This window comes from Salvelinus fontinalis, chromosome 24, assembly GCF_029448725.1.
Source record: "Salvelinus fontinalis isolate EN_2023a chromosome 24, ASM2944872v1, whole genome shotgun sequence".
Taxonomy (NCBI): domain Eukaryota; kingdom Metazoa; phylum Chordata; class Actinopteri; order Salmoniformes; family Salmonidae; genus Salvelinus; species Salvelinus fontinalis.
In genome coordinates, this window is record NC_074688.1 from 38,372,426 (window position 1) to 38,398,676 (window position 26,251).

The window sequence follows — 26,251 nt, forward strand, 5'->3', positions numbered from 1 at the left end:
ACACACACACACACACACACACACACACACACACACACACACACACACACACACAATGGAGTAACAAGGTCAAAAAGCCACGTGAACCCTTAAAACAACACACATCAGTGGAGAGAGAAAAAGGCAGAAGGTTTGCAACAGTCACTGGACAGTGTGGGAAAAGAGGTGACTGGGCTCACTACGTGAAGTCACTACGTGAGGGGAGGTCTGTGGGACAGGACACTGAGTTGACAGGGAAAAAATTGATCTCTTCTAAATTAACACATGAAAGAATTCTCTTCCTGTGAGTGCATCCATCCATCCTTTAAAACAGCCCCAGGTCAGCCTGCCTTCCTGCCTGTCTGCCTGTGGTGCAGCCTGCCAGTAACTGATGGTGTTTGGGGGGTACAGCAGGCCCTGTGGCCAGCAGGACAACTAAGTGCTTTACTCAGTAACAAAACTAAACTCAATATTCAGAGAGCCTAGGATTCAATCCTTTTTGTCTTCTCAGAGTTCATTATATCTTCTCCTATATCTTGGTTTGGCAACCACTTCTCTCCTTTCTCTCAAGAAAGAGACTGTGTATAAAAATGGCCATTAAGCTTGGCTTTGGCTGTTGCCCTCTTCTGTCCAATCGGAGAAGACCAGGGTGAGGGTCAAAGGGCAGAGGTTGTGAGGTCATGAGAAGGGGTGTGAGGGGTGGGGGGAGGTTCAGAACTCCCACTCAGATGGGTCTTCCTTGCCAGCAGCCTTCTCCAGTCTGTGGATGATATTGTTGAGGTTGGCAGCTTTCTTCTTGCGTAGGGTATTGTCCCTGGGGTTCCTCGCCGGGGTTGAGGTGTGACTCGCTGGGGCTGAGAGAGAGAGACCTGCCTCAGGGGGGCCGAAGAGGCTGCTGCTGCTGGAGCCCGGCCCGGCCGAACCTGAGGTAGTGGAGTTTCTCTGGACAGGGGATCCACCTGACACCCCAGCTTCAACCCTGACCTCCATGTCCTGGTCCTCAGAGGCCTCTTTGTGCTCCTCTGGCCCTGTAGGCCCCCGGTGGCGGCCCTCCACCGTGCCATCGGACTCTGTCCCGTCACAGCTGTCCCCCTCCCCTGCTTTAGCTGCTGTCGCTGACCCTGCAGCCTGAATCTCCTCTATGAAGAGCTCCCTGCGGATACGAGACCTGGGGAGGGACAGAGAGTAGGGGGTTAAAGACTGACTCCTCAAACACAACGGGACGTCAAACAGAAGACCGTAAGTTAGAAGTAGATTTGATCAAAACAGTCACCAACTCTACAGTGTGTAATATCACAGCACTAGGATTCACAGCAACAGAACAGACATGATCTAATGAATTAGTTACAGGTCTGTTACTATCCCACACAGGACTCTTAATTAACACATTTCACTGGCGCAATCAACGTCAAAGAGTTAGAAGCACCACATTAATTTTAAGAGCACCAGAAAATAAGATTCATTAAATTGATTGCGATGGAGCCAATATTGGGCCTACATAAATTATATTTTGCTTTTGAAGTACATGTTGTGTACTACAAACCAGTATGTAACACCATAAAGACATTGGTCTAGTTTATTATAAAAGCTGAAATGTTGATACGAATAACTGTCATTGAAATTACAACATCATTTGTGGAATGTCAGGTTTCTAGATTTGGTAAAAAAAAGCTATTTTCCTATTTTAAATTTATTTTAAATTGAACCTTTATTTAAATAGGCAAGTCAGTTAAGAACAAATTCTTATTTACAATGACGGCCTACCCCGGTCAAACTTGGACGACGCTGGGCCAATTGTGCGCCGCCCTATGGGACCCGCAATCAGGGCTGGTTGTGAAATGTAATGAACATCCAAGATGGCGTAGCAGTCGTACGTGTGTTTGTCTTGTCTCGTGTAAATAGTCGGATCTCCATTTTTCTCGTATATATTTTAATCTCACTTTCCACCTACGCTCTAAATATACTTTCCTGCAATCCGCCTCACCCAATGTGGTACGGATCTGCTATTTTTAAACTTCATAACTGGAACCTACATCAGAAGCTAGCCGGCTAACTAGCTACGAGTCATTGTTAGCCACGGCTAGCGGCCTTCACATTTAGCTCGGACACCAGCCAGCTTTAGCTCGGTCAATACCTGCCAGTCTGCACAGCGCGATATCAACCCAGAGCATATCGTACTGCTTTTCTCCACCACATCACCGGATTCCTGCCGCAAGCTCTGGAACAATAGACTGGCTCATCGCAGCTAGCTAGCTGCAACCAGGTGGCTATTGCTGGCTAACGCCTCTGTGCCAAAGCAAGCACCAGTTAGCCTTGAGCTAGGCCCATTTCGCGGCTAGCCAAAGAGGTAAACCAGCTAATACGTGGGCTACAATACCTCTTTTGCCAATTGGCCTGGACCCTTTATTGCTGACACGGAGGCCCGCCGATCCACCGTGACTGGTCTGCCGACGTAATTGTCCAATGTGGTTTCAATAGGCTTTTCCGTTGCGATGCCGCCGAAGACCCATCTGCTAGCCACCGCCCGCTAGCTTTCTGAACGCTGTGTCTCCCGCTCGTCTAGCAAAGTTGCGACTACCGAACGGCTCCCTGACTCACCTATTGCTGCTCATTGGACCCTATGATCACTCGGCAACACATGCCTCTCCCTAATATCATTATGCCTTGTCAACTGCTTTTATTTCACTGTAGAGCCCCCAGTCCCGCTCAACGTGCCTTAGATAGATAGATCTTTTATCATACCCCCCACACATGTGGAGACCTCACCTGGCTTAACTGGTGTCTCCAGATGCAAGCCTTTTCATTGTCACTCAATGCCTAGGTTTACCTCCACTGTACTCACATCCTACCATACCCTTGTCTGTACATTATGCCCCGAATCTATTCTACCACGCAGAGAAATCTGCTCTTTTTATTCTCTGTTCCCAACGCACTAGACAACCAGTTCTTATAGCCGTACCCTTATCATACTCCTCCTCTGTTCCTCTGGTGATGTTGAGGTTAACCCAGGCCCTGTAGCCCCCAGCATTACACCTATTCCCCAGACACTCTCATTTGTTGACTTCTGTAACCGCAAAAGCCTTGGTTTCACGCATGTTAACATCAGAAGCCTCCTCCCTAAGTTTGTTTTATTCACTGCATTAGCACATTTCGACAACCCTGATGTCCTAGCCGTGTCTGAATCCTGGCTTAGGAAGGCCACCAAAAATTCTGAGATCTCCATCCCCAACTACAAAATTTTTCGTCAAGATAGAACTACCTATAATGGCGGAGTTGCTATTTACTGCAGAGATACCCTGCAGAGTTCTGTCATACTATCCAGGTCTGTGCCCAAAATGTTCGAGCTTCTACTTTTAAAAATCCACCTTTCCACTGTTGCCGCTTCTTATAGACCCCCCTCAGCCCCCCAGCTGTGCCATGGACACCATATGTGAATTGATTGCCCCCCATCTATCTTCAGAGTTCGTACTGTTAGGTGACCTAAACTGGGATATGCTTAGCACCCTAGTCGTCCTACAATCTAAGATAGATGCCCTTAATCTCACACAAATTATCAAGGAACCTACCAGGTACAACCCTAAAAATGGGCACCCTCATAGATTTAATCCTGACCAACTTGCCCTCTAAATACACCTCTGCTGTCTTCAACCAGGATATCAGCGATCACTGCCCCATTGCCTGCGTCCGTAATGGGTCCGGGATCAAACGACCACCCCTCATCACTGTCAAACGCTCCCTAAAACACTTCTGCGAGCAGGCCTTTCTAATCGACCTGGCCCGGGTATCCTGGAAGGATATTTCAATAAGCATTTTTCTACGGCTGGCCATGCTTTCCACCTGGCTACCCCAACCAACAGCTCTGCACCCCTCATCTCATCAGTAGAGGATGCCTGGTAGTTCTTTAAAAGTGCTTCCCTCAACATCTTAAATAAGCATTCCCCATTCAAAAAATGTAGAACTAAGAACAGATATAGCCCCTGGTTCACTCCAGACCTGACTGCCCTTGAGCAGCACAAAAACATCCCGTGGCGTACTGCATTAGCATCGAATAGCCCCCGCGATATGCAACTTTTCAGGGAAGTCAGGAACCAATATACACAGTCAGTTAGGAAAGCAAAGGCAAGCTTTTTCAAACATAAGTTTGCATTCTGTAGCACTAATTCCAAAACGTTTTGGGACACTGTAAAGTCCAATGAGAATAAGAGCACCTCCTCCCAGCTGCCCACTGCACTGAGGCTAGGAAACAGTCACCACTGATAAATCTACCACAATCGAGAATTTCAATAAGCATTTTTCTACGGCTGGCCATGCTTTCCACCTGGCTACCCCAACCAACAGCTCTGCACCCCCCGCAGGAACATGCCCAAGCCCTCACCACTTCTCCTTCACCCAAATCCAGATAGCTGAGTTCTGAAAGAGCCGCCGCGGTCATCCCCCTCTTCAAATGGGGTGACACTCTAGACCTAAACCGTTACAGACCTATATCCATCCTGCCCTGCCTCTCTAAAGTTAACAAACTGATCACCGACCATTTCGAATCCCACCGTACCTTCTCCGCTATGCAATCTGGTTTCCGAGCTGGTCACGGGTGCACCTCAGCCACGCTCAAGGTCCTAAACAATATCATAACCGCCATCGATCAAGGACAGTACTGTGCGGCCGTCTTCATCGACCTGGTCGAGGGTTTAGACTCTGTCAATCACCGCATTCTTATCAGCAGACTCAACAGCCTTGGTTTCTCAGATGACTGCTTTGCCTGGTTTACCAACTACTTCTCAGACAGAGTTCAGTGTGTCAAATCGTAGGGCCTGTAGTCCGGACCTCTGGCAGTCTATGGGTGTGCCACAGGGTTCAATTCTTGGGGCGACTCTTTTCTCTGTATATATCAATGATATCGCTCTTGCTGCTGGTGATTCTCTAATCCACCTCTACGCAGACAACCTTCTGTATACATCTGGCCCTTCTTTGGACACTGTGCTATCAAACTTCCGAACGAGCTTCAATGCCATACAACACTCCTTCCGTGGTCTCCAACTGCTTTTAAAAGCTAGTAAAACTAAATGCATGCTCTTCAACCGATTGCTGCTCGCACCCGCCCGACTAGCATCCCTACTCTGGACGGTTCTGACTTAGAATATGTGGACAACTACAAATACCTAGGTGTCTGGTTAGACTGTGAACTCTCCTTCCAGACTCATATTAACTTCTCTAGGGTAGGGGGCAGCATTGGGGATTTTGGATGAAAAGCGTGCCCAAATTAAACTGCCTGCTACTCAGCCATAAAAGCTAGAATATGCATATAATTAGTAGATTTGGATAGAAAACACTCTGAAGTTTCTAAAATGGTTTGAATGATGTCTGAGTATAACAGAACTAATATGGCAGGCAAAAACCTGAGAAAAAAAATCCAACCAGGAAGGGGGAAATCTGAGGTTTGTAGTTTTTCAACTCTTTGCCTATCGAATATACAGTGTCTATGGGGTCATAGTGCACTTCCTAAGGCTTCCACTAGATGTCAACAGTCTTTAGAACCTTGTTTGATGCTTTTACTGTGAAGTGGGGGCGAATGAGAGGGGAATGAGTCAGAGGTCTGCCAGAGAACCCCGAGCTGACCATGCGCGTTCACGTGATAGTTAGCTTGCGTTCCATTCCATTTCTGAAGACAAAGGAATTCTCCGGTTGGAACATTATTGAAGATTTATGTTAAAAACATCCTAAAGATTGATTCTATACATCGTTTGACATGTTTCTACGGACTGTAACGGAACTTTTTGACTTTATGTCTGCACCTAGTGATCGCGCCTCATGAATTTTGATTACTGGGCTAAACGCGCGAACAACAAGGAGGTATTTGGACAAATTATGGACATTATCGAACAAAACAAACATTTATTGTTGAACTCGGATTCCTGGGAGTGCATTCTGATGAAGATCATCAAAAGGTAAGTGAATACTTATTATGCTATTTCTGACTTCTGTTGACTCCAACATGGCGGATATCTGTTTGGGTTGTTTGGGCTCTGAGCGCCGTACTCAGATTATAGCATGGTGTGCTTTTTCCGTAAAGTTTTTTTGAAATCTGACACAGCAGTTGCATTAACTTCTTGAGAATACAGGGGGTGCTGTTTTCGCATTAGCATAATTTCCTCTACAGATTAAACTGCCTCTTATTCAATTATTGCTCTTACTATATGCATATAATTAATACCACTGGATAGAAAACAATCTATAGTTTCTAAAACCATTTCAATTTTGTCTCTGAGTGAAACAGAAGTCATTTGACAGCACTTTCACTGACCAAGAAGAAGAATGCAAGATGTGTATGCTCGCTTCAACGCTCTGCCTATATATGGTCACGCCACCTATGACCCGAAACACACTTCATTCGTCTTCCTCTGGGTGTCAAGAGGACGTCAGAGGAGAATTTTTTTGTTTATCTTGTACTGACGTGAAATAAGACCTATTTCTTTGGCGTGACCGACAACTTCCGGTTCTCTGAATCGCGCGATTTGGAGGTGCGATTGTCTACTGTTTTGCTGCCGTTACGGATGAAAACTATCTCCGTCTCGAAGTTTGTTTGATACATGTGACCATATCATCCTAATGTATGTTTTTTCAATATAGTTTAATCAGATTATTTGAATTTTTTCGGGAGTTTTGCCGTGTTCCGTTCTGTGACTTTTTTTTTACTTTGGCCAGTCGACCAGTACATATGCTAAATGAAGAGGGAAAGTTGCCATTATGAATCGATTGAACGACTCATCAGGACTAAGGACACCTTGATCAACATTCTGATGAAAGATCAGCAATAGTAAGACCCAATTTACGATGTTATTTCATATATCTGTCGTGCATGTGAACTGGTCGTGGGCGCCCAGCTGGTTCTGGCTGGCGTGGCTATGCTAATTTAGCGCTACATTTTGTTTTCGCTATAAAACATTTAATAAATCTGAAATATTGTTTGGATTCACCAGATGTTGGGCTTTCAATATCTGTACGCTGTGTATTTTTTCTGAAATGTTTTATTATAAGTAATTAGTTATATGACGTTGGTCTCTGTAATTGTTCTGGCTGCGTCGGCACTATTTCAGATTGCAGCTGCAATGTAGAACTGTGATTTATACCTGCAAAATGCACATTTTTCAAAAAAAAACTATGCTATACCATAAATATGTTATCAGACTGTCATCTTATGAAGTTGTTTCTTGGTTAGTGGCTATATATATTTTTATTTAGTCGAATTAGTGATAGCTACTGACGCAGGAAAAAACTGTTGGAGTAAAAAAATTGTGTCTTTTGCTAACGTGTTTAGCTAATAGATTTACATATTGTGTCTTCCCTGTAAAACATTATAAAAATCTTCGAACCAGGGTGTCTGTAGTGTCGCTGCGTCACTCCAGGGAGCAACAATATTGAGATGCATTACATTGAAGATTTCACACCGTCTGTTTAAAAACGTCAGGTGTGTGATGACAACATGCAACAGATTAGTGATGTGCACTTCGGTGAGTCATTTCGGTGAACTGGCTCATTTGGCTTCCAAACGGCTCTTGGTTCAAAATGCTTAAAATAATCAACACAGAACAATTATTATTTTGGTGCAAATGTCCAAAGGTAAGCCCAAACAGTAGGCTACAATTATGTCAGAAGGTGAAATGCGTGTTAAAATAAAATTTCACCTGGCAAAATGTGACCCATTTCATAAAGTTGGGCGCATGACGGCTGTCACTACTTCACAGGAGGCGCAGTTTTACGTAAGAATCTTGCCTAGCCACGATTGGTGGAGATAATGACGGGGCTGGGACATTCACGAGAAAGAGTCCATTATGTCAGGGCACCCACTCTTAAGGCTTCTCTGTCAAATGGCACATCATGCTCTCTGCGGATATTTACTCATATTTTTATCATGGACAACATGCAAAGTGTAAATACAGCTTTCAATAACAGTGTTGTGCCGGATACAGCTGCTGGTATCTATCGACACAGAGATAGAACCCAGCAGTGGCTAAAGCAGTCTGGACTGGTTAGTGATACAGATAGATAGTGATACAGCTGATGGTATCTATACACAGAGATTGATACCAGCAGTGGCTAAAGCAGTCTGGACTGGTTAGTGATACAGATAGATAGTGATACAGCTGCTGGTATCTATACACACAGAGATAGAACCCAGCAGTGACTAAAGCAGTCTGGACTGGTTAGTGATACAGATAGATAGTGATACAGCTGATGGTATCTATCGACACAGAGATAGATACCAGCAGTGACTAAAGCAGTCTGGACTGGTTAGTGATACAGATAGATAGTGATACAGCTGCTGGTATCTATACACACAGAGATAGTACCCAGCAGTGGCTAAAGCAGTCTGGACTGGTTAGTGATACAGATAGATAGTGATACAGCTGCTGGTATCTATCGACACAGATATAGAACCCAGCAGTGGCTAAAGCAGTCTGGACTGGATAGTGATACAGATAGATAGTGATACAGCTGCTGGTATCTATCGACACAGAGATAGAACCCAGCAGTGGCTAAAGCAGTCTGGACTGGTTGAAGCCGAGTGGGAAACCATGAATCATCATAAACCATACACAGGTAACAGTCTACAGCTAAAACGATAAGATAGCTACGTGTGCATACGTTACCGTCTCAACTGTCAAAAAAGTAGGTTTTATTACTAGCTATTGTTATTTATATAGCTAGCTAGCTAGACAGTTGCATACAGGTAACATTATAGCCAGCTAGCTGAGCTTGCCAGTTGCATTCTGCTGTTAAATGTTGATTGCTGATATGCTAAACCATGCATGTCATGATGATCACATTTTTCATGTGTTAGTTTATCATGTTTAACTGGCTAGCTACTGAAAATAGCCACTGTGGTGCGAATGCTAATCGATTAGCAAGCTAATCAAACCCCATGCTAAGTGACATAGTACACATGCTAAGTAGGCTAGATGGCGCACCACGATGAAATTATAGCTAAATAGCTAGCTTTGGATTATAGATTGAGGTGCATGTTCAACTAGCTACAAGATACTATCTAGAATATTACGCTTCATAATTACCAGCTGGCTAGATGTAAATTGTATTCATCTAGCTAGCCGGTAATTATGAAGCTTAATATTTTTACTTTTAGCAAGTTATCTTGTAGTGTCTACATTACCATGGTATGGAGGGAAGCGGCTTGAGTGTGTACAGGACATTTTAGTAGAGCTGTAGCAGTCGACAAGCTAAAGGAGATTCATTCATTCAAATGTTTCTGGGAATTTGTCTTTCAGCATAAACCTGCTCTCTGCCAACAGTACAAGGAGAGGATTGAGGTTGAACAAGCAACACTTCCAGCTATTTTATCTTTGTACCATGGCCATTACAGGTCCTGCTCAAAAGGGCAGAACATAAATGAGCTCCCAAGCTAGATTCCTTTGTTCATATCATGACCTGAACCAAAGTCACTCAACGGATCTTATGATATAGGTCTAGATAGTGTTTTCGCCTAATGATATAGGTCTAGATGGTGTTTTCGCCTAATGATATAGGTCTAGATAGTGTTTTCGCCTAATGATATAGGTCTAGATAGTGTTTTCACCTAATGATATAGGTCTAGATAGTGTTTTCGCCTAATGATATAGGTCTAGATAGTGTTTTCGCCTAATGATATAGGTCTAGATAGTGTTTTCACCTAATGATTTAGGTCTAGATAGTGTTTTCGCCTAATGATATAGGTCTAGATAGTGTTTTCGCCTAATGATATAGGTCTAGATAGTGTTTTCACCTAATGATTTAGGTCTAGATAGTGTTTTCGCCTAATGATATAGGTCTAGATAGTGTTTTCAACTAAGCCTTTGTGTTTGAAGTGGAACTGATAGCATTTTAGCAACATGAAATCTTATTAAAATCTGTTCATTCAGCGCATTAGGAAAGTATTCAGACCCCTTTACTTTCGTTACAGCCTTATTCTAAAATTGATTAAATAAATAAATGTCCTCAACCTACACACAATATCCCATAATGACAAAACGAAAACAGGTTTTTAGAAATGTTAAAAAATTTATTTAAAGAACTAAAAAAACAACATACCTTATTTACATAAGTATTCAGACCCTTTGCTATGAGATTTGAAATTTAGCTCAGGTGCATCCTGTTTCCATTGATCATCCTTGAGATGTTTCTACAACTTGAATAAACCCTCCTCGTCACAGCTGCCCATGTCCCTTAATGATGTGGTTGTTACTGACAAGAAGCACATGGCTGAGCTCTTTAAAATCACCACTTCATTAAGTCAGGATACCTATTTGACTCAGCCTCATTGCCTGTCCCAACACTTCCTCATCTCCCCCCAGCCCATCTAATGTAACTATCCCTGATGCTCCTCTCTTTTCTCCCTGCAGGAGTCCGAGGTGTTAAAGAAGCTCCTTAAACTTGACCTCAAAAAGAACATCTGGGTCAGATGGTTTAGATCCTTCTTACAGGTTGCTGCCCCTGTCATCGCCAAGCCTGTCTATCCTATTCCCAGTGCTTGGAAGGAAGCCACAGTTCATCCTTTATTTAAAGGGGGAGATCAATCTGATCCTAACTGTTATTATGCCTATTTTTATTTTGCTCTTGTTTATCAAAAGTGTTGGAAAAACTTGTCAATAATCAACTGACTGGCTTTCTTGATGTCTATAGTATTCTCTCTGGTATGCAATCAGGTTATGGACGTGTCACTGCAACCATTGCCCTTGATTCTAAGTAATGTTGTGCTGCTATTTTTATTGCCTTGGCCAAAGCTTCTAATACGGTAGACCATTCCATTCTTGTGGACCGGCTAAGGAGTATTGGTATCTCTGAGGGGTCTTTGGCCTGGTTTGCTAACTACCTCTCCCAAAGAATGCAATGTGTAAGGTCAGAACATCTGCTGTCTCAGCCACTGCCTGTCATCAAGGGAGTACCCCAAGGCTCGATCCTAGGCCCCACGCTCTTCTCAATTTACATCAACAACATAGCTCAGTCAGTAGGAAGCTCTCTCATCCATTTATATGCAGATGATACAGTCTTATACTCAGCTGGCCCCTCAGATTTTGTGTTAAACGCTCTACAACAAAGCTTTCTTAGTGTCCAACAAGCTTTCTCTGCCCTTACCCTTGGTCTGAACACCTCAAACAAAAGTCATGTGGTTTCAATACTATGTTGGTGCTGCTGCCATGTTTGTGCTATAGTCTTACGTCTCTATGTAGTGTTGTGGTGTCTCTCTTTATGCAGTGTTGTGGAGTCTCTCTTCATGTAGTGTTGTCTCTCTCTATGTAGTGTTGTGGAGTCTCTATGTAGTGTTGTGGAGTCTCTCTTCATGTAGTGTTGTGGTGTCTCTATGTAGTGTTGCGGTGTCTCTATGTAGTGTTGTGGTGTCTCTCTCTATGTAGTGTTGTGGTGTCTCTCTCTATGTAGTGTTGTGGTGTCTCTCTCTATGTAGTGTTGTGGTGTCTCTCTCTCTGTAGTGTTGTGGTGTCTCTCTTTATGTAGTGTTGTGGTGTCTCTCTCTCTGTAGTGTTGTGGTGTCTCTCTTTCTGTAGTGTTGTGGTGTCTCTATGTAGTGTTGTGGTGTCTCTATGTAGTGTTGTGGTGTCTCTATGTAGTGTTGTGGTGTCTCTATGTAGTGTTGTGGTGTCTCTATGTAGTGTTGTGGTGTCTATGTAGTGTTGTGGTGTCTATGTAGTGTTGTGGTGTCTATGTAGTGTTGTGGTGTCTATGTAGTGTTGTGGTGTCTCTATGTAGTGTTGTGGTGTCTCTATGTAGTGTTGTGGTGTCTCTATGTAGTGTTGTGGTGTCTCTATGTAGTGTTGTCTCTATGTAGTGTTGTGGTGTCTCTATGTAGTGTTGTGGAGTCTTTATGTAGTGTTGTGGAGTCTTTATGTAGTGCTGTGGTGTCTCTCTGTAGTGTTGTGGTGTCTCTCTGTAGTGTTGTGGTTTCTCTATATAGTGTTGTGGTTTCTCTACGTCTCTATGTAGTGTTGGGGTGTCTTTTTATGTAGTGTTGTGGGGTCTCTATGTAGTGTTGTGGGGTCTCTATGTAGTGTTGTGGGGTCTCTATGTAGTGTTGTGGGTCTCTATGTAGTGTTGCAGTGTCTCTCTTTCTGTAGTGTTGTAGTGTCTCTCTTTCTGTAGTGTTGTAGTGTCTCTCTTTCTGTAGTGTTGTGGTGTCTCTCTCTATGTAGTGTTGTAGTGTCTCTCTTTCTGTAGTGTTGTAGTGTCTCTCTTTCTGTAGTGTTGTAGTGTCTCTCTTTCTGTAGTGTTGTGGTCTCTCTATGTAGTGTTGTGGTGTCTCTATGTAGTGTTGTGGTGTCTCTCTTTATGTAGTGTCTATGTAGTGTTGTGGAGTCTCTATGTAGTGTTGTGGAGTCTCTATGTAGTGTTGTGGAGTCTCTATGTAGTGTTGTGGGGTCTCTATGTAGTGTTGTGGGGTCTCTATGTAGTGTTGTGGGGTCTCTATGTAGTGTTGTGGGGTCTCTATGTAGTGTTGTGGGGTCTCTATGTAGTGTTGTGGGGTCTCTATGTAGTGTTGTGGGGTCTCTATGTAGTGTTGTGGGGTCTCTATGTAGTGTTGTGGGGTCTCTATGTAGTGTTGTGGGGTCTCAATGTAGTGTTGTGGGGTCTTAATGTAGTGTTGTGGGGTCTCTATGTAGTGTTGTGGGGTCTCTATGTAGTGTTGTGGGGTCTTAATGTAGTGTTGTGGGGTCTCAATGTAGTGTTGTGGGGTCTCTATGTAGTGTTGTGGGGTCTCTCTCTTTATGTAGTGTTGTAGTGTCTCTCTTTATGTAGTGTTGTCTCTCTTTCTGTAGTGTTGTGGTGTCTCTCTTTCTGTAGTGTTGTAGTGTCTCTCTTTCTGTAGTGTTGTGGAATCTCTATTTCTGTAGTGTTGTGGTCTCTCTATGTAGTGTTGTGGTGTCTCTCTTCATGTAGTGTCTATGTAGTGTTGTGGTCTCTCTCTGTAGTGTTGTGGTGTCTCTCTTCATGTAGTGTTGTAGTGTCTCTCTTTCTGTAGTGTTGTGGAATCTCTCTTTCTGTAGTGTTGTGGTCTCTCTATGTAGTGTTGTGGTGTCTCTCTTCATGTAGTGTCTATGTAGTGTTGTGGAGTCTCTATGTAGTGTTGTGGTCTATCTATGTAGTGTTGGGGTATCTCTATGTAGTGTTGGGGTATCTCTATGTAGTGTTGTGGGGCCTCTATGTAGTGTTGTGGTGTCTATGTAGTGTTGTGGTGTGGAGTCTCTCTTTCTGTAGTGTTGTGGTGTCTCTATGTAGTGTTGTGGAATCTCTCTATGTAGTGTTGTGGAATCTCTCTATGTAGTGTTGTGGGGTCTCTATGTAGTGTTGTGGGGTCTCTATGTAGTGTTGTGGGGTCTCTATGTAGTGTTGTGGGGTCTCTATGTAGTGTTGTGGGGTCTCTATGTAGTGTTGTGGGGTCTCTATGTAGTGATGTGGGGTCTCTATGTAGTGATGTGGGGTCTCTATGTAGTGATGTGGGGTCTCTATGTAGTGATGTGGGGTCTCTATGTAGTGATGTGGGGTCTCTATGTAGTGATGTGGGGTCTCTATGTAGTGTTGTGGGGTCTCTATGTAGTGTTGTGGTGTCTATGTAGTGTTGTGGTGTCTCTTATGTAGTGTTGTGGTGTCTCTTATGTAGTGTTGTGGTGGATCTATGTAGTGTTGTGGTCTCTTATGTAGTGTTGTGGTCTCTCTATGTAGTGTTGTGGTCTCTCTATGTAGTGTTGTGGTCTCTCTATGTAGTGTTGTGGTCTCTCTATGTAGTGTTGTGGTCTCTCTATGTAGTGTTGTGGTCTCTCTATGTAGTGTTGTGGTCTCTCTATGTAGTGTTGTGGTCTCTCTATGTAGTGTTGTGGTCTCTCTATGTAGTGTTGTGGTCTCTCTATGTAGTGTTGTGTCTCTCTATGTAGTGATGTGTCTCTCTATGTAGTGACGTGGTCTCTCTATGTAGTGATGTGGTCTCTCTATGTAGTGATGGGGTCTCTCTATGTAGTGATGGGGTCTCTCTATGTAGTGTTGTGGGGCCTCTATGTAGTGTCGTGGGGTCTCTATGTAGTGTCTCTCTTTATGTAGTGTTGTCTCTATGTAGTGTTGTGGTGTGGAGTCTCTCTTTCTGTAGTGTTGTGGTGTCTCTCTTTCTGTAGTGTTGTGGAATCTCTCTTTCTGTAGTGTTGTGGAATCTCTCTATGTAGTGCTGTGGTGTCTCTTATGTAGTGCTGTACGGGTCAGGTCTTCAGGCCTGCTTGGGCTGTACACAAGCCCGGTAATACGGGTCAGGTCTTCAGGCCTGCTTGGGCTGCACACAAGCCCGGTAATACGGGTCAGGTCTTCAGGCCTGGTTGGGCTGCACACAAGCCCGGTAATACGGGTCAGGTCTTCAGGCCTGGTTGGGCTGTACACAAGCCCGGTAATACGGGTCAGGTCTTCAGGCCTGGTTGGGCTGCACACAAGCCCGGTAATACGGGTCAGGTCTTTAGGCCTGGTTGGGCTGCACACAAGCCGTTGTCGCCGTGCTAATGCTGCAAACGTCAAATCCGCACTCTCTTTCTTTCTATCGTGCATTCGGTACAGCGACGCCTTATCATTACAAACAATTATTATCTGGGAGTTTATTTTCCTCGTCGCACAATAAAACCCCTGGCTACTGAGCCACACGGGACAAACCAAATGCGTTGTACTTTAGAGCCCTGATCCCGCACCCTAAGCCTGATAGTGCAGTAACTGACCTGTAGTTGTGGAACCAGTTGATAACAGTGCTGGTCTTCAGGTTGAGCTGGGAGGCCAGCTCCTCAATGGTTTTGGGGGAGGGGTAGGGTTTCTCCTGGTAAGCCCTCTTCAGAGCCTCCTTCTCCTCGGGACCCAGAACCACCCGAACCTTCTTCTGGTACAGCTGAGGAGGCTGCTGGTGCTGGGGGCTGGCGCTCTGGAGGAAGTCTGGCCCTGCCAGGCCACCGTCCACAGAATGGCCGTCACTCAGCGAACTGTGGCGCCTCTTCAGGTAGGCTGGGGAGAGACAGGGAAAGGATGAGATATCGTTGTAGATACGCACACAGTGTACTGGTACCACCAACCACTAGGGGGTGGTAATGTCTAACTGTAGCAATACAAGGACAGAGTCAGCCTCTGAAAACACCACAGGCTTAATATGCAAATGACAGCATGGATTTGGCCTTCTCTAATCTCCTACAGTACAGTACAGTACACACTGATCCAATAAAAGAGAAGAGAAACCCAAATACAGCACAAGCCTACAAGGCCATGTACATGTATCTGTGTCTTCAAAGTGACACACTACACAGGGTCAACTCATGGTTTGTCTGCCTTTCCTCCCAGCTCTGCTATTGGTCAGGTCCACAGCTCTATTCTGACCTCTGATCACCGACTCGGGCCAACTTCATCCTGCTGCCTGCACTCAGTGACCTCCGACATGTGGTTCAGCCTCTCCCCTCCAGGCCTGCTGTGGGCATGCTCAGTGGTCACTAACCGCCTGCACAGAGACAGTTGGGGAAGCTAGGCCTGGCCCCAGTAGCAGTATATTGACCCTAGTAGCAGTATCCTTGTCACAGTAGCAGTAGCCTGGTCACAGATCCATTGGAACTTTTGCCTGCTCCTTTGTCATTGCCAAGCAAATCATGTTTCACATGAAAATTCCATAAGGAGTTGTCTAGAGAATAGAAACAGACTGGCACCCAGGCTATATTAAAGAGACCAGAAACAGACTGGTACCCAGGCTATATTAAAGAGACCAGAAACAGACTGGTACCCAGGCTATATTAGACTAGAAACAGACTGGTACCCAGGTTATATTAAAGAGACCAGAAACAGACTGGTACCCAGGCTAGGGGAAGCCAGATCTGCTGGCCACATACTGCCTTCTGAAAACACCAGCCACTTTGTGTATTTTATCCCTAACACTAAATAAAGACCAAACCGCTGACGTCCATGACGTTCTAGCCATCCATCTTCAGTACAGCCGAGAGAGAAACAGACCTTTAAGTCTCACTAGGAAGAGAACGACTAATGTGTAAACCAGGAAGCAGCGGGTGAATGGAACCAGGAGGCAGTGGATGAATGGAACCAGGAAGCAGTGAATGCAGTGGATGAATGGAACCAGGAAGCAGTGGATGAATGGAACCAGGAAGCAGTAGATGAATGGAACCAGGAAGCAGCAGATGAATGGAACCAGGAAGCAGCAGATGAATGGAACCAGGAAGCAGCAGATGAATGGAACCAGGAAGCAGCAGATGAATGGAACCAGGAAGCAGCGGATGAATGGAACCAGGAAGCAGCGGATGAATGGAACCAGGAAGCAGCGGATGAATGGAACCAGGAAGCAGCGGATGAATGGAACCAGGAAGCAGCGGATGAATGGAACCAGGAAGCAGCGGATGAATGGAACCAGGAAGCAGCGGATGAATGGAACCAGGAAGCAGCAGATGAATGGAACCAGGAAGCAGCAGATGAATGGAACCAGGAAGCAGCGGATGAATGGAACCAGGAAGCAGCGGATGAATGGAACCAGGAAGCAGCAGATGAATGGAACCAGGAAGCAGCAGATGAATGGAACCAGGAAGCAGCAGATGAATGGAACCAGGAAGCAGCGGATGAATGGAACCAGGAAGCAGCGGATGAATGGAACCAGGAAGCAGCGGATGAATGGAACCAGGAAGCAGCGGATGAATGGAACCAGGAAGCAGCGGATGAATGGAACCAGGAAGCAGCAGATGAATGGAACCAGGAAGCAGCGGATGAATGGAACCAGGAAGCAGCGGATGAATGGAACCAGGAAGCAGCGGATGAATGGAACCAGGAAGCAGCAGATGAATGGAACCAGGAAGCAGTAGATGAATGGAACCAGGAAGCAGTAGATAAATGGAACCAGGAAGCAGTGAATGCAGTGGATGAATGGAAGCAGTGAATGCAGTGGATGAATGGAACCAGGAAGCAGTGGATGAATGGAACCAGGAAGCAGTAGATGAATGGAACCAGGAAGCAGTAGATGAATGGAACCAGGAAGCAGTAGATGAATGGAACCAGGAAGCAGTAGATGAATGGAACCAGGAAGCAGTAGATGAATGGAACCAGGAAGCAGTGAATGCAGTGGATGAATGGAACCAGGAAGCAGTGGATGAATGGAACCAGGAAGCAGTAGATGAATGGAACCAGGAAGCAGTAGATGAATGGAACCAGGAAGCAGTAGATGAATGGAACCAGGAAGCAGTAGATGAATGGAACCAGGAAGCAGCCAATGAATGGAACCAGGAAGCAGTGAATGCAGTGGATAAATGGAACCAGGAAGCAGTGAATGCAGTGGATAAATGGAACCAGGAAGCAGTGGATGAATGGAACCAGGAAGCAGTAGATGAATGGAAGCAGTGGATGAGTTAGGGGGAGTGATGAGCTCTACAGCAGAGTCTCAGCACTCAATCGCTGGTTGAAAACTGTTTTCTGCCCCTCCCAAAAGATAGAATTTGTAGATAATTGGCCCTCTTTCTGGGACTCACCCACAAACAGGACCAAGCCTGACCTGCTGAGGAGTGACGGACTCCATCCTAGCTGGAGGGGTGCTCTCATCTTATCTACCAACATAGATAGGGCTCTAACTCCTTTAGCCCCACAATGAAATAGGGTGCAGGCCAGGCAGCAGGCTGTTAGCCAACCTGCCAGCTTAGTGGAGTCTGCCAATAGCACAGTCAGTGTAGTCAGCTCAGCCATACCCATTGAGACTATGTCTGTGCCTCGACCTAGGTTGGGCAAAACTAAACATGGCGGTGTTCGTCTTAGCAATCTTATTAGGATAAAGACCTCCTCCATTCCTGCCATTATTGAAAGAGATCATGATACCTCACATCTCAAAATAGGGTTACTTAATGTTAGATCCCTCACTTCAAAGGCAGTCATAGTCAATGAACTAATCACTGATCATAATCTTGATGTGATTAGCCTGACTGAAACATGGCTTAAGCCTGATGAATTTACTGTGTTAAATGAGGCCTCACCTCCTGGTTACACTAGTGACCATATCCCCCGTGCATCCCGCAAAGGCGGAGGTGTTGCTAACATTTATGACAGCAAATTTCAATTTACAAAAAACAAAAATGACGTTTTCGTCTTTTGAGCTTCTAGTCATAAAATCTATGCAGCCTACTCAATCACTTTTTATAGCTACTGTTTACAGGCCTCCTGGGCCATATACAGCGTTCCTCTCTGAGTTCCCTGAATTCCTATCAGACCTTGTAGTCATAGCAGATCATATTCTAATTTTTGGTGATTTTAATATTCATATGGAGAAGTCCACAGACCCACTCCAAAAGGCTTTCGGAGCCATCATCGACTCAGTGGGTTTTGTCCAACATGTCTCTGGACCTACTCACTGCCACAGTCATACTCTGGACCTAGTTTTGTCCCATGGAATAAATGTGGTAGATCTTAATGTATTCCCACATAATCCTGGACTATCGGACCACCATTTTATTACGTTTGCAATCGCAACAAATAATCTGCTCAGACCCCAACCAAGGAGCATCAAAAGTCGTGCTATAAATTCTCAGACAACACAAAAATTCCTTGATGCCCTTCCAGACTCCTTCTGCCTACCCAAGGGCGTCGTAGGACAAAAATCAGTTAACCACTTAACTGAGGAACTCAATTTAACCTTGCGCAATACCCTAGATGCAGTTGCACCCCTAAAAACGAAAAACATTTGTCATAAGAAACTAGCTCCCTGGTATACAGAAAATACCCGAGCTTTGAAGCAAGCTTCCAGGAAATTGGAACGGAAATGGCGCCACACCAAACTGGAAGTCTTCCGACTAGCTTGGAAAGACAGTACCGTGCAGTACCGAAGAGCCCTCACTGCTGCTCGATCATCCTACTTTTCCAACTTAATCGAGGAAAATAAGAACAATCCAAAATGTATTTTTGATACTGTTGCAAAGCTAACTAAAAAGCAGCATTCACCAAGAGAGGATGGCTTTCACTTCAGCAGTAATAAATTCATGAACTTCTTTGAGGAAAAGATCATGACCATTAGAAAGCAAATTACGGACTCCTCTTTGAATCTGCGTATTCCTCCAGGGCTTAGCTGTCCTGGATCTGCACAGCTCTGCCAAGGCCTGGGATCGGGAGAGACACTTAATTGTTTTAGTACTATATCTCTTGACACAATGATGAAAATAATCATGGCCTCTAAACCTTCAAGCTGCATACTGGATCCTATTCCTACTAAACTGCTGAAAGAGCTGCTTCCTGTGCTTGGCCCTCCTATGTTGAACATAATAAACAGCTCTCTATCCACCGGATGTGTACCAAACTCACTAAAAGTGGCAGTGATAAAGCCTCTCTTGAAAAAGCCAAACCTTGACCCGGAAAATATAAAAAACTATCGGCCTATATCGAATCTTCCATTCCTCTCAAAATTTTTAGAAAAAGCAGTTGCGCAGCAACTCACTGCCTTTCTGAAGACAAACAATGTATACGAAATGCTTCAGTCTGGTTTTAGACCCCATCATAGCACTGAAACTGCACTTGTGAAGGTGGTAAATGACCTTTTAATGGCGTCAGACCGAGGCTCTGCATCTGTCCTCGTGCTACTAGACCTTAGTGCTGCCTTTGACACCATCGATCACCACATTCTTTTGGAGAGACTGGAAACCCAAATTGGTCTACACGGACCAGTTCTGGCCTGGTTTAGATCTTACCTGTCGGATAGATATCAGTTTGTCTCTGTGAATGGTTTGTCCTCTGACAAATCAACTGTGCATTTCGGTGTTCCTCAAGGTTCCGTTTTAGGACCACTATTGTTTTCACTATATATTTTACCTCTTGGGGATGTTATTCGAAAACATGATGTTAAAATTCACTGCTATGCGGATGACACACAGCTGTACATTTCAATGAAACATGGTGAAGCCCCAAAATTGCCCTCGCTAGAAGCCTGTGTTTCAGACATAAGGAAGTGGATGGCTGAAAACTTTCTACTTTTAAACTCGGACAAAACAGAGATGCTTGTTCTAGGTCCCAAGAAACAAAGAGATCTTCTGTTAAATCTGACAATTCATCTTGATGGTTGTAAAGTCGTCTCAAATAAAACTGTGAAGGACCTCGGCGTTACTCTTGACCGTGATCTCTCTTTTGACGAACATATCAAGACTGTTTCAAGGACAGCTTTTTTCCATCTACGTAACATTGCAAAAATCAGAAATTTTCTGTCCAAAAATGATGCAGAAAAATTTATCCATGCATTTGTTACTTCTAGATTAGACTACTGCAATGCTCTACTTTCCGGCTACCCGGATAAAGCACTAAATAAACTTCAGTTAGTGCTAAATACGGCTGCTAGAATCCTGACTAGAACCAAGAAATTTGATCATATTACTCCAGTGCTAGCTTCCCTACACTGGCTTCCTGTTAAGGCAAGGGCTGATTTCAAGGTTTTACTGCTAACCTACAAAGCGTTACATGGGCTTGCTCCTACCTATCTTTCCGAGTTGGTCCTGCCGTACATACCAATACGTACGCTACGGTCACAAGACGCAGGCCTCCTAATTGTCCCTAGAATTTCTAAGCAAACAGCGGGAGGCAGGGCTTTCTCCTATAGATCTCCATTTTTATGGAACAGTCTGCCTACCCATGTGAGAGACGCAGACTCGGTCTCAACCTTTAAGTCTTTACTGAAAACTTATCTCTTCAGTAGGTCATATGATTGAGTGTAGTCAGCCCAGGAGTGTGAAGGTGAACGGAAAGGCTCTGGAGCAACGAACCGCCCTTGCTGTCTCTGCCTGGCCGGTTCCCCTCTCTCCACTGGGATTCTCTGCCTCTAACCCTGTTACAGGGGCTGAGTCACTGGCTTACTGGTGCTCTTTCATGCCGTCCCTGAGAGGGGTGCGTCACTTGAGTGGGTTGAGTTACTAACGTGATCTTCCTGTCTGGGTTGGCGCCCCCTCTTGGTTTGTGCTGTGGTGGAGATCTTTGTTGGCTATACTCGGCCTTGTCTCAGGATTATAAGTTGGTGGTTGAAGATATCCCTCCAGTGGTGCGGGGGCCGTGCTTTGGCAAAGTGGGTGGGGTTATATCCTTCCTATTTGGCCCTGTCCGGGGGTATCTTCGGATGGGGCCACAGTGTCTCCTGACCGCTCCTGTCTCAGCCTCCAGTATTTATGTTGCAGTAGTTTGTGTCGGGGGGCTAGGGTCAGTTGGTTATACCTGGAGTACTTCTCCTGTCTTATCCAGTGTCCTGTGTGAATTTAAGTATGCTTTCTCTAATTCTCTCGTTGAGAACCTGAGCCCTAGGACCATATGTCAGGACTACCGGGCATGACGACTCCCTGCTGCACCCAGTCCGCCTGGCCTTGCTGCTATTCCAGTTTCAACGGTTCTGCCTGCGGTTACGGAACCCCTACCTGTCCCAGACCTGCTGTTTTCAACTCTTAATTATCGGCTATGAAAAGCCAACAGATTTATTCCTGATTATTATTTGACCATGCTTGTCATTTATGAACATTTTGAAAATCTTGGCTCTCTCTAATTTTCTCCTTCTCTCTTTCTTTCTCTCGGAGGACCTGAGCCCTGGGACCATACGTCGGGACTGCCGGGCGTGGTGGCTCCTTGCTGTCCCCAGTCCGCCTGGCCTTGCTGCTGTTCCGGTTTCAGCTGTTCTGCCTGCGGTTATGGAACCGCCACCTGTCCCAGACCTGTTGTTTTTCAACTCTTAATGATCGGCTATGAAAAGCCAACTGAATATTATTCATGATTATTATTTGACCATGCTTGTCACTTATGAACATTTTTGAACATCTTGGCATAGTTCTGTTATAATCTCCACCCGGCACAGCCAGAAGAGGACTGGCCACCCCTCATAGCCTGGTTCCTCTCTAGGTTTCTCTCTAGGACCAAAAGGCTCCTTAACAGCTTCTATCCCCAAGCCATAAGACTGCTGACCAATTAATCAAATGGACAACCAAACTATTTACATTGACCCCCCCCCCCATTTGTTTTTACACTGGTGCTGTTAATCATCGATGCATAGTCACTTTACGCCTACCTACATGTATAAATTACCTCAACTAACCTGTACCCCCGCACATTGACTCAGTACCGGACCCCTGTATATAGCCTCGCTGCTGAGGCCCCAAAAAGGTGACACTTTTTTCTTTCCACTATAACATGCAATAAATCCCTGCTAGGTGGAAATGCAGGTTTTAACTAATTAAACAACAAAGAATATGATCTACATGATCAGTCTCTGTGTGTAAAATAAAAAGTGGTTAATGTGAACCTAACTCACAGTAACAAAAAAAAAAATGTAAGAAAGCAATCCAATGTTATTTGTTGCCTAGACTTTACTGCAAATGACACTCAAGTCTGAACAACAATACACTATATTGCAGTTACCATGACAGCCTTTATAATAGAACACTTGAGACCACACACACACACACACACACACACACACACACACACACACACACACACACACACACACACACACATCTAAATATTGCACTTAAGGGGGAAAAAAACATCTTAAAGTAGAAATAGAATAAAACAAACAGGCATTCTATTTTTGCGACCACTATAGTAGACATCGATCAAGTGCACAAGGTGCAAAAATAACGTTCACTGGGTAAAACAATTAAATAATCGCCCCTCACTCACACAAAAGTGTTACTGTCAAGTTCAACACAACAAAAGCAATATCTTTGGGCTACACTGCACTGTTTTACATTGTACACTTTCTGCCTGTCGACACCTGTTCTACAATGTGCCAGCAGAGCATGATACCCTTTGTTGGCATAATTGATATCTTTCAGGCAGAGAATACACCTGGCATACCCCTTTTTATCCACTGTATTGAAAGAGGGAAAGTGTCACCTAATTCTCTCATTCTGAAAATTAACCATATACTGTCGAGGGAAAACAGTAGTTAGTTCGTTTACATTCCACACCGATTGCCAGGGTCCAGTAAGCAACTAACGCGTTATAACTGGAGGAACGGCAAAGAGTCGTATACCACTTAATACTATAGCGAATTGGTTAGGTTACTAACGTTAGCTCATTTGATGTTTTAACGTTAGCTAGCGAATTGTCTGACTTTATTAGCCAGCTCATTTTCAAACAAACTCAATTATTTGATGAGCTAAGTTGGCTAATGTTGCTCAACATTTCTCTGGCTACTGTAGCTAACGGATAAGTCGATCCAGCTAGCAAGATAACGTTACTTAAAAATGCTAACAACATACACTTTCTCCCTCACCTCAAACTTTCAAAATTCCAGTTGTTTTTCGGTTACAGCTCACGAAGTACGCTTCATCACCTTCTCACCCCCATGGTCAGGCTTCTCACCTAACGTTAACGCTTCGTTATCGTTCAGGGGGACGCGCTGCTGTAACAAGCAAGTTGGTTGTCTCTTCTCTCTTCAGTCGTGCGCTGCATTCTGTTATGTGAACGACTGGCCGAGCCTTGGATACAGACAGTATCGCTCCAAACGCGCATCACTCGTCCGCTCACAGCCAGTAGTGATCCAAAGCCCCCTCATCGAATCTACACGATTCACGTAGGTCAACTATTTTGGATTCAAAACAGCGAATTTCGCAGAAAGGTGACTAGTTTGCATCCCTGTATGTAATTCTACTGTGGTTACTTTTTATTTTTACTTTATTTAGTAAATATTTTGTTAACTCTATTTATTGAACTGCATTGTTGGTTAAGGGATTGTAAGTAAGCATTTCACAAATATGTGACAAATAACATTGACAAATAACGTGACAAATAATATTTGATTGGAAGCAGCGGATGAATGGAACCAGGAAGCAGCGGATGAATGGAACCAGGAAGCAGCGGATGAATGGAACCAGGAAGCAGCGGATGAATGGAACCAGGAAGCAGCGGATGAATGGAACCAGGAAGCAGCGGATGAATGGAACCAGGAAGCAGCGGATGAATGGAACCAGGAAGCAGCGGATGAATGGATCAGTGCAGTAAGGGGCTCCGAGTGGCACAGCAGTCTAAGGCACTGCATCTCAGTGCTAAAGGCGTCACTACAGACACCCTGGTTCAATTCCAGGCTGTATCACAACCGGCCGTGATTGGGAGTCCCATAGGGCGACGCACAATTGGCTCAGCGTCGTCCGGGTTTGGCCGGGGTAGGCCGTCATTGTAAATTAGAATTTGTTCTTAACAGACTTGTCTAGTTAAATAAAGGTTACATTTTTTAAAAAAGGGGACGAAAAATGATAGTAATCGCTGACTGCTGCTGTTAATAATTGATGAAGATGATGATGACTGTAAGCAGGCCTGTGGAGGGCCACCTGATGTCACATCCAATAAAGCTAATTATTATCCGTGTCCATAATCGGTCCTAACAGCACACCGGGGTGTGTTTGGTCTGTGTGTGAGAGAGACAGAATGCAGAGAGAGAGAGACCGTTACCTTTCTTCTCCAGGCGTTTCATGTCCATTAGTTTCTCCACTTTGTGTGGGTCCTGCAGCCAGAACTGCATACGGACAAATGGCTCACGTCCCTTCAGACTGAGCTTGTGCCAGGGCTTAGGCCGAGCCAGCAGGTCAGACACCGAGCCCTGGGTCAGACCCAGGATACTCTCCCCAAACAGACGCTGCCCTGGGGGGAGAGAGAGTAGAGAGAGAGGGGGTCAGGCTGGAGGACTGGATAGACTACCGTGAATTGGGAGAGCTTGTATCTGGAGATGAATCTAAAGTGAGATGGGGTGAAACTATAAGTGAACGACAAAGAGGAATATATATAAAAAAAATAAAAACAAACTGGAAATAGGTGAGAAGAGAGAGAGAGAATAAAGAAGGGAAGAGAGAGAAGAGGAAGGAAAAAACAGATAGAGACTGAAGGTATCGTAAAAGTCTGAGTCTCACCAAGGTTGTTATCAGTCAGCACCTCCTTGACCTTCTTGGTGAGGACGTATGTGTCCAGTTCAGGAGACATGGCTATCGTCTCCTGGATGCTGAGGCCTGTGATGGGGCCGGGGAGGGGCAGGGGCGTACCGGGCTGGGACTCTCCCCCTGAGGGCTCACCAGATGGGGGTTCCAGAGACGGGGCCTGAGGTGCCAGAGGGTCCCGGTCCCCCCCTAAACCATTGAGCGACTCCTCAGCAGAGCTCAGTGGAGACTCTGGAGGAGGGCTGCAGCTGGCTGAGGTCTGGCTGGGAGTGCCCTCTGCTGGGGCAGGGCTGCAGCTGGCTGAGGTCTGGCTGGGAGTGCCCTCTGCTGGGGCAGGGCTGCAGCTGGCTGAGGTCTGGCTGGGAGTGCCCTCTGCTGAGGGAGAGAGAAAACGCAAGGAAGGAGCAGACAGTAGGTCAGTACAGTATGCATGCCAGTAGATACCCATAGACTTTCAGTCATTACGCTAAAACTTGTTAACATTGGTTCGCGAAATTACCTCATACTGGACACAGAGACAAAAATGGTATGCATGAGTTTATCTGACTCTGGGGAAGTTGCCAAAATCCCAAAGTATCCCTTTAATTAAGTGTTTCTTAATCCTGGTCCTTGGGAACTGTGTTTTTGCTCTAGCACTTTTTAATGACATGATATGATGAGCTGAATAGTGGAATGAGGTGTAGTGCTAGGACCAGGATTAATAAACACTGAGGGAGCACACTGCAGTCAACAAGCCCAGTCAGAAGGAAACCTCAGGACCAGGATTAATAAACACTGAGGGAGCACACTGCAGTCAACAAGCCCAGTCAGAAGGAAACCTCAGGACCAGGATTAATAAACACTGAGGGAGCACACTGCAGTCAACAAGCCCAGTCAGAAGGAAACCTCAGGACCAGGATTAATAAACACTGAGGGAGCACACTGCAGTCAACAAGCCCAGTCAGAAGGAAACCTCTAGCCCCTCACCACCCTCAATGTTGGCAGATGAGGGAGAACTCAATAGGGATTAACAGTATGGCTGAATCTCCTCTAAACTCATTGGAAGACCTTATCCAGTTCCTTCAGATCTGCAAACAAAAAGGGATGTATTCATAGGGTCTCTTTCTCCGTCCCATAATGCCCTCTGTCCCCTCCCTGTCTCTGTCCTGTTTTGCAGAAGGCTGGAATGGAGCAGTCACAGAGAGCTGTCAGTGTGGGTTATGTCCTCCTTGTGCCTAGAGAAAGAGACCCTGCTGCCATCTCCAAAACAGAGGTCTGTCTGACAACAGGGCTGGGGGAGGGAGGGAAGGGGTGAGAGGAGGGGGGAGGAGGGGTGACAAAATGGTAGCAACCCCCCAGCTATCAAC

General features: G+C 45.1%; 1 protein-coding gene across 7 annotated transcripts in view; it reads right to left on the reverse strand.

Annotated features, from left to right (window-relative positions):
• cux1b (cut-like homeobox 1b) overlaps nucleotides 1–26,251 on the reverse strand; it is a 184,640-nt gene that overhangs the window by 20,341 nt on the left and 138,048 nt on the right. For 5 of the 7 annotated variants that reach the window (XM_055880672.1, XM_055880669.1, XM_055880670.1 and 2 more), the window contains 4 exons: nucleotides 24,882–25,280; nucleotides 24,427–24,615; nucleotides 14,724–15,000; nucleotides 7–1,147 (listed from right to left, as the gene is read on the reverse strand). The exons of 1 other annotated variant lie outside the window; for it this stretch is intronic. In XM_055880672.1, the coding sequence (XP_055736647.1) occupies nucleotides 691–1,147; nucleotides 14,724–15,000; nucleotides 24,427–24,615; nucleotides 24,882–25,280 (1,322 nt within the window). In that variant the 3' untranslated portion in view covers nucleotides 7–690. Of the gene's footprint in view, nucleotides 1–6; nucleotides 1,148–14,723; nucleotides 15,001–24,426; nucleotides 24,616–24,881; nucleotides 25,281–26,251 lie in introns of those variants that run through there. One more of the 7 variants, XM_055880671.1, reaches the window with a different exon arrangement.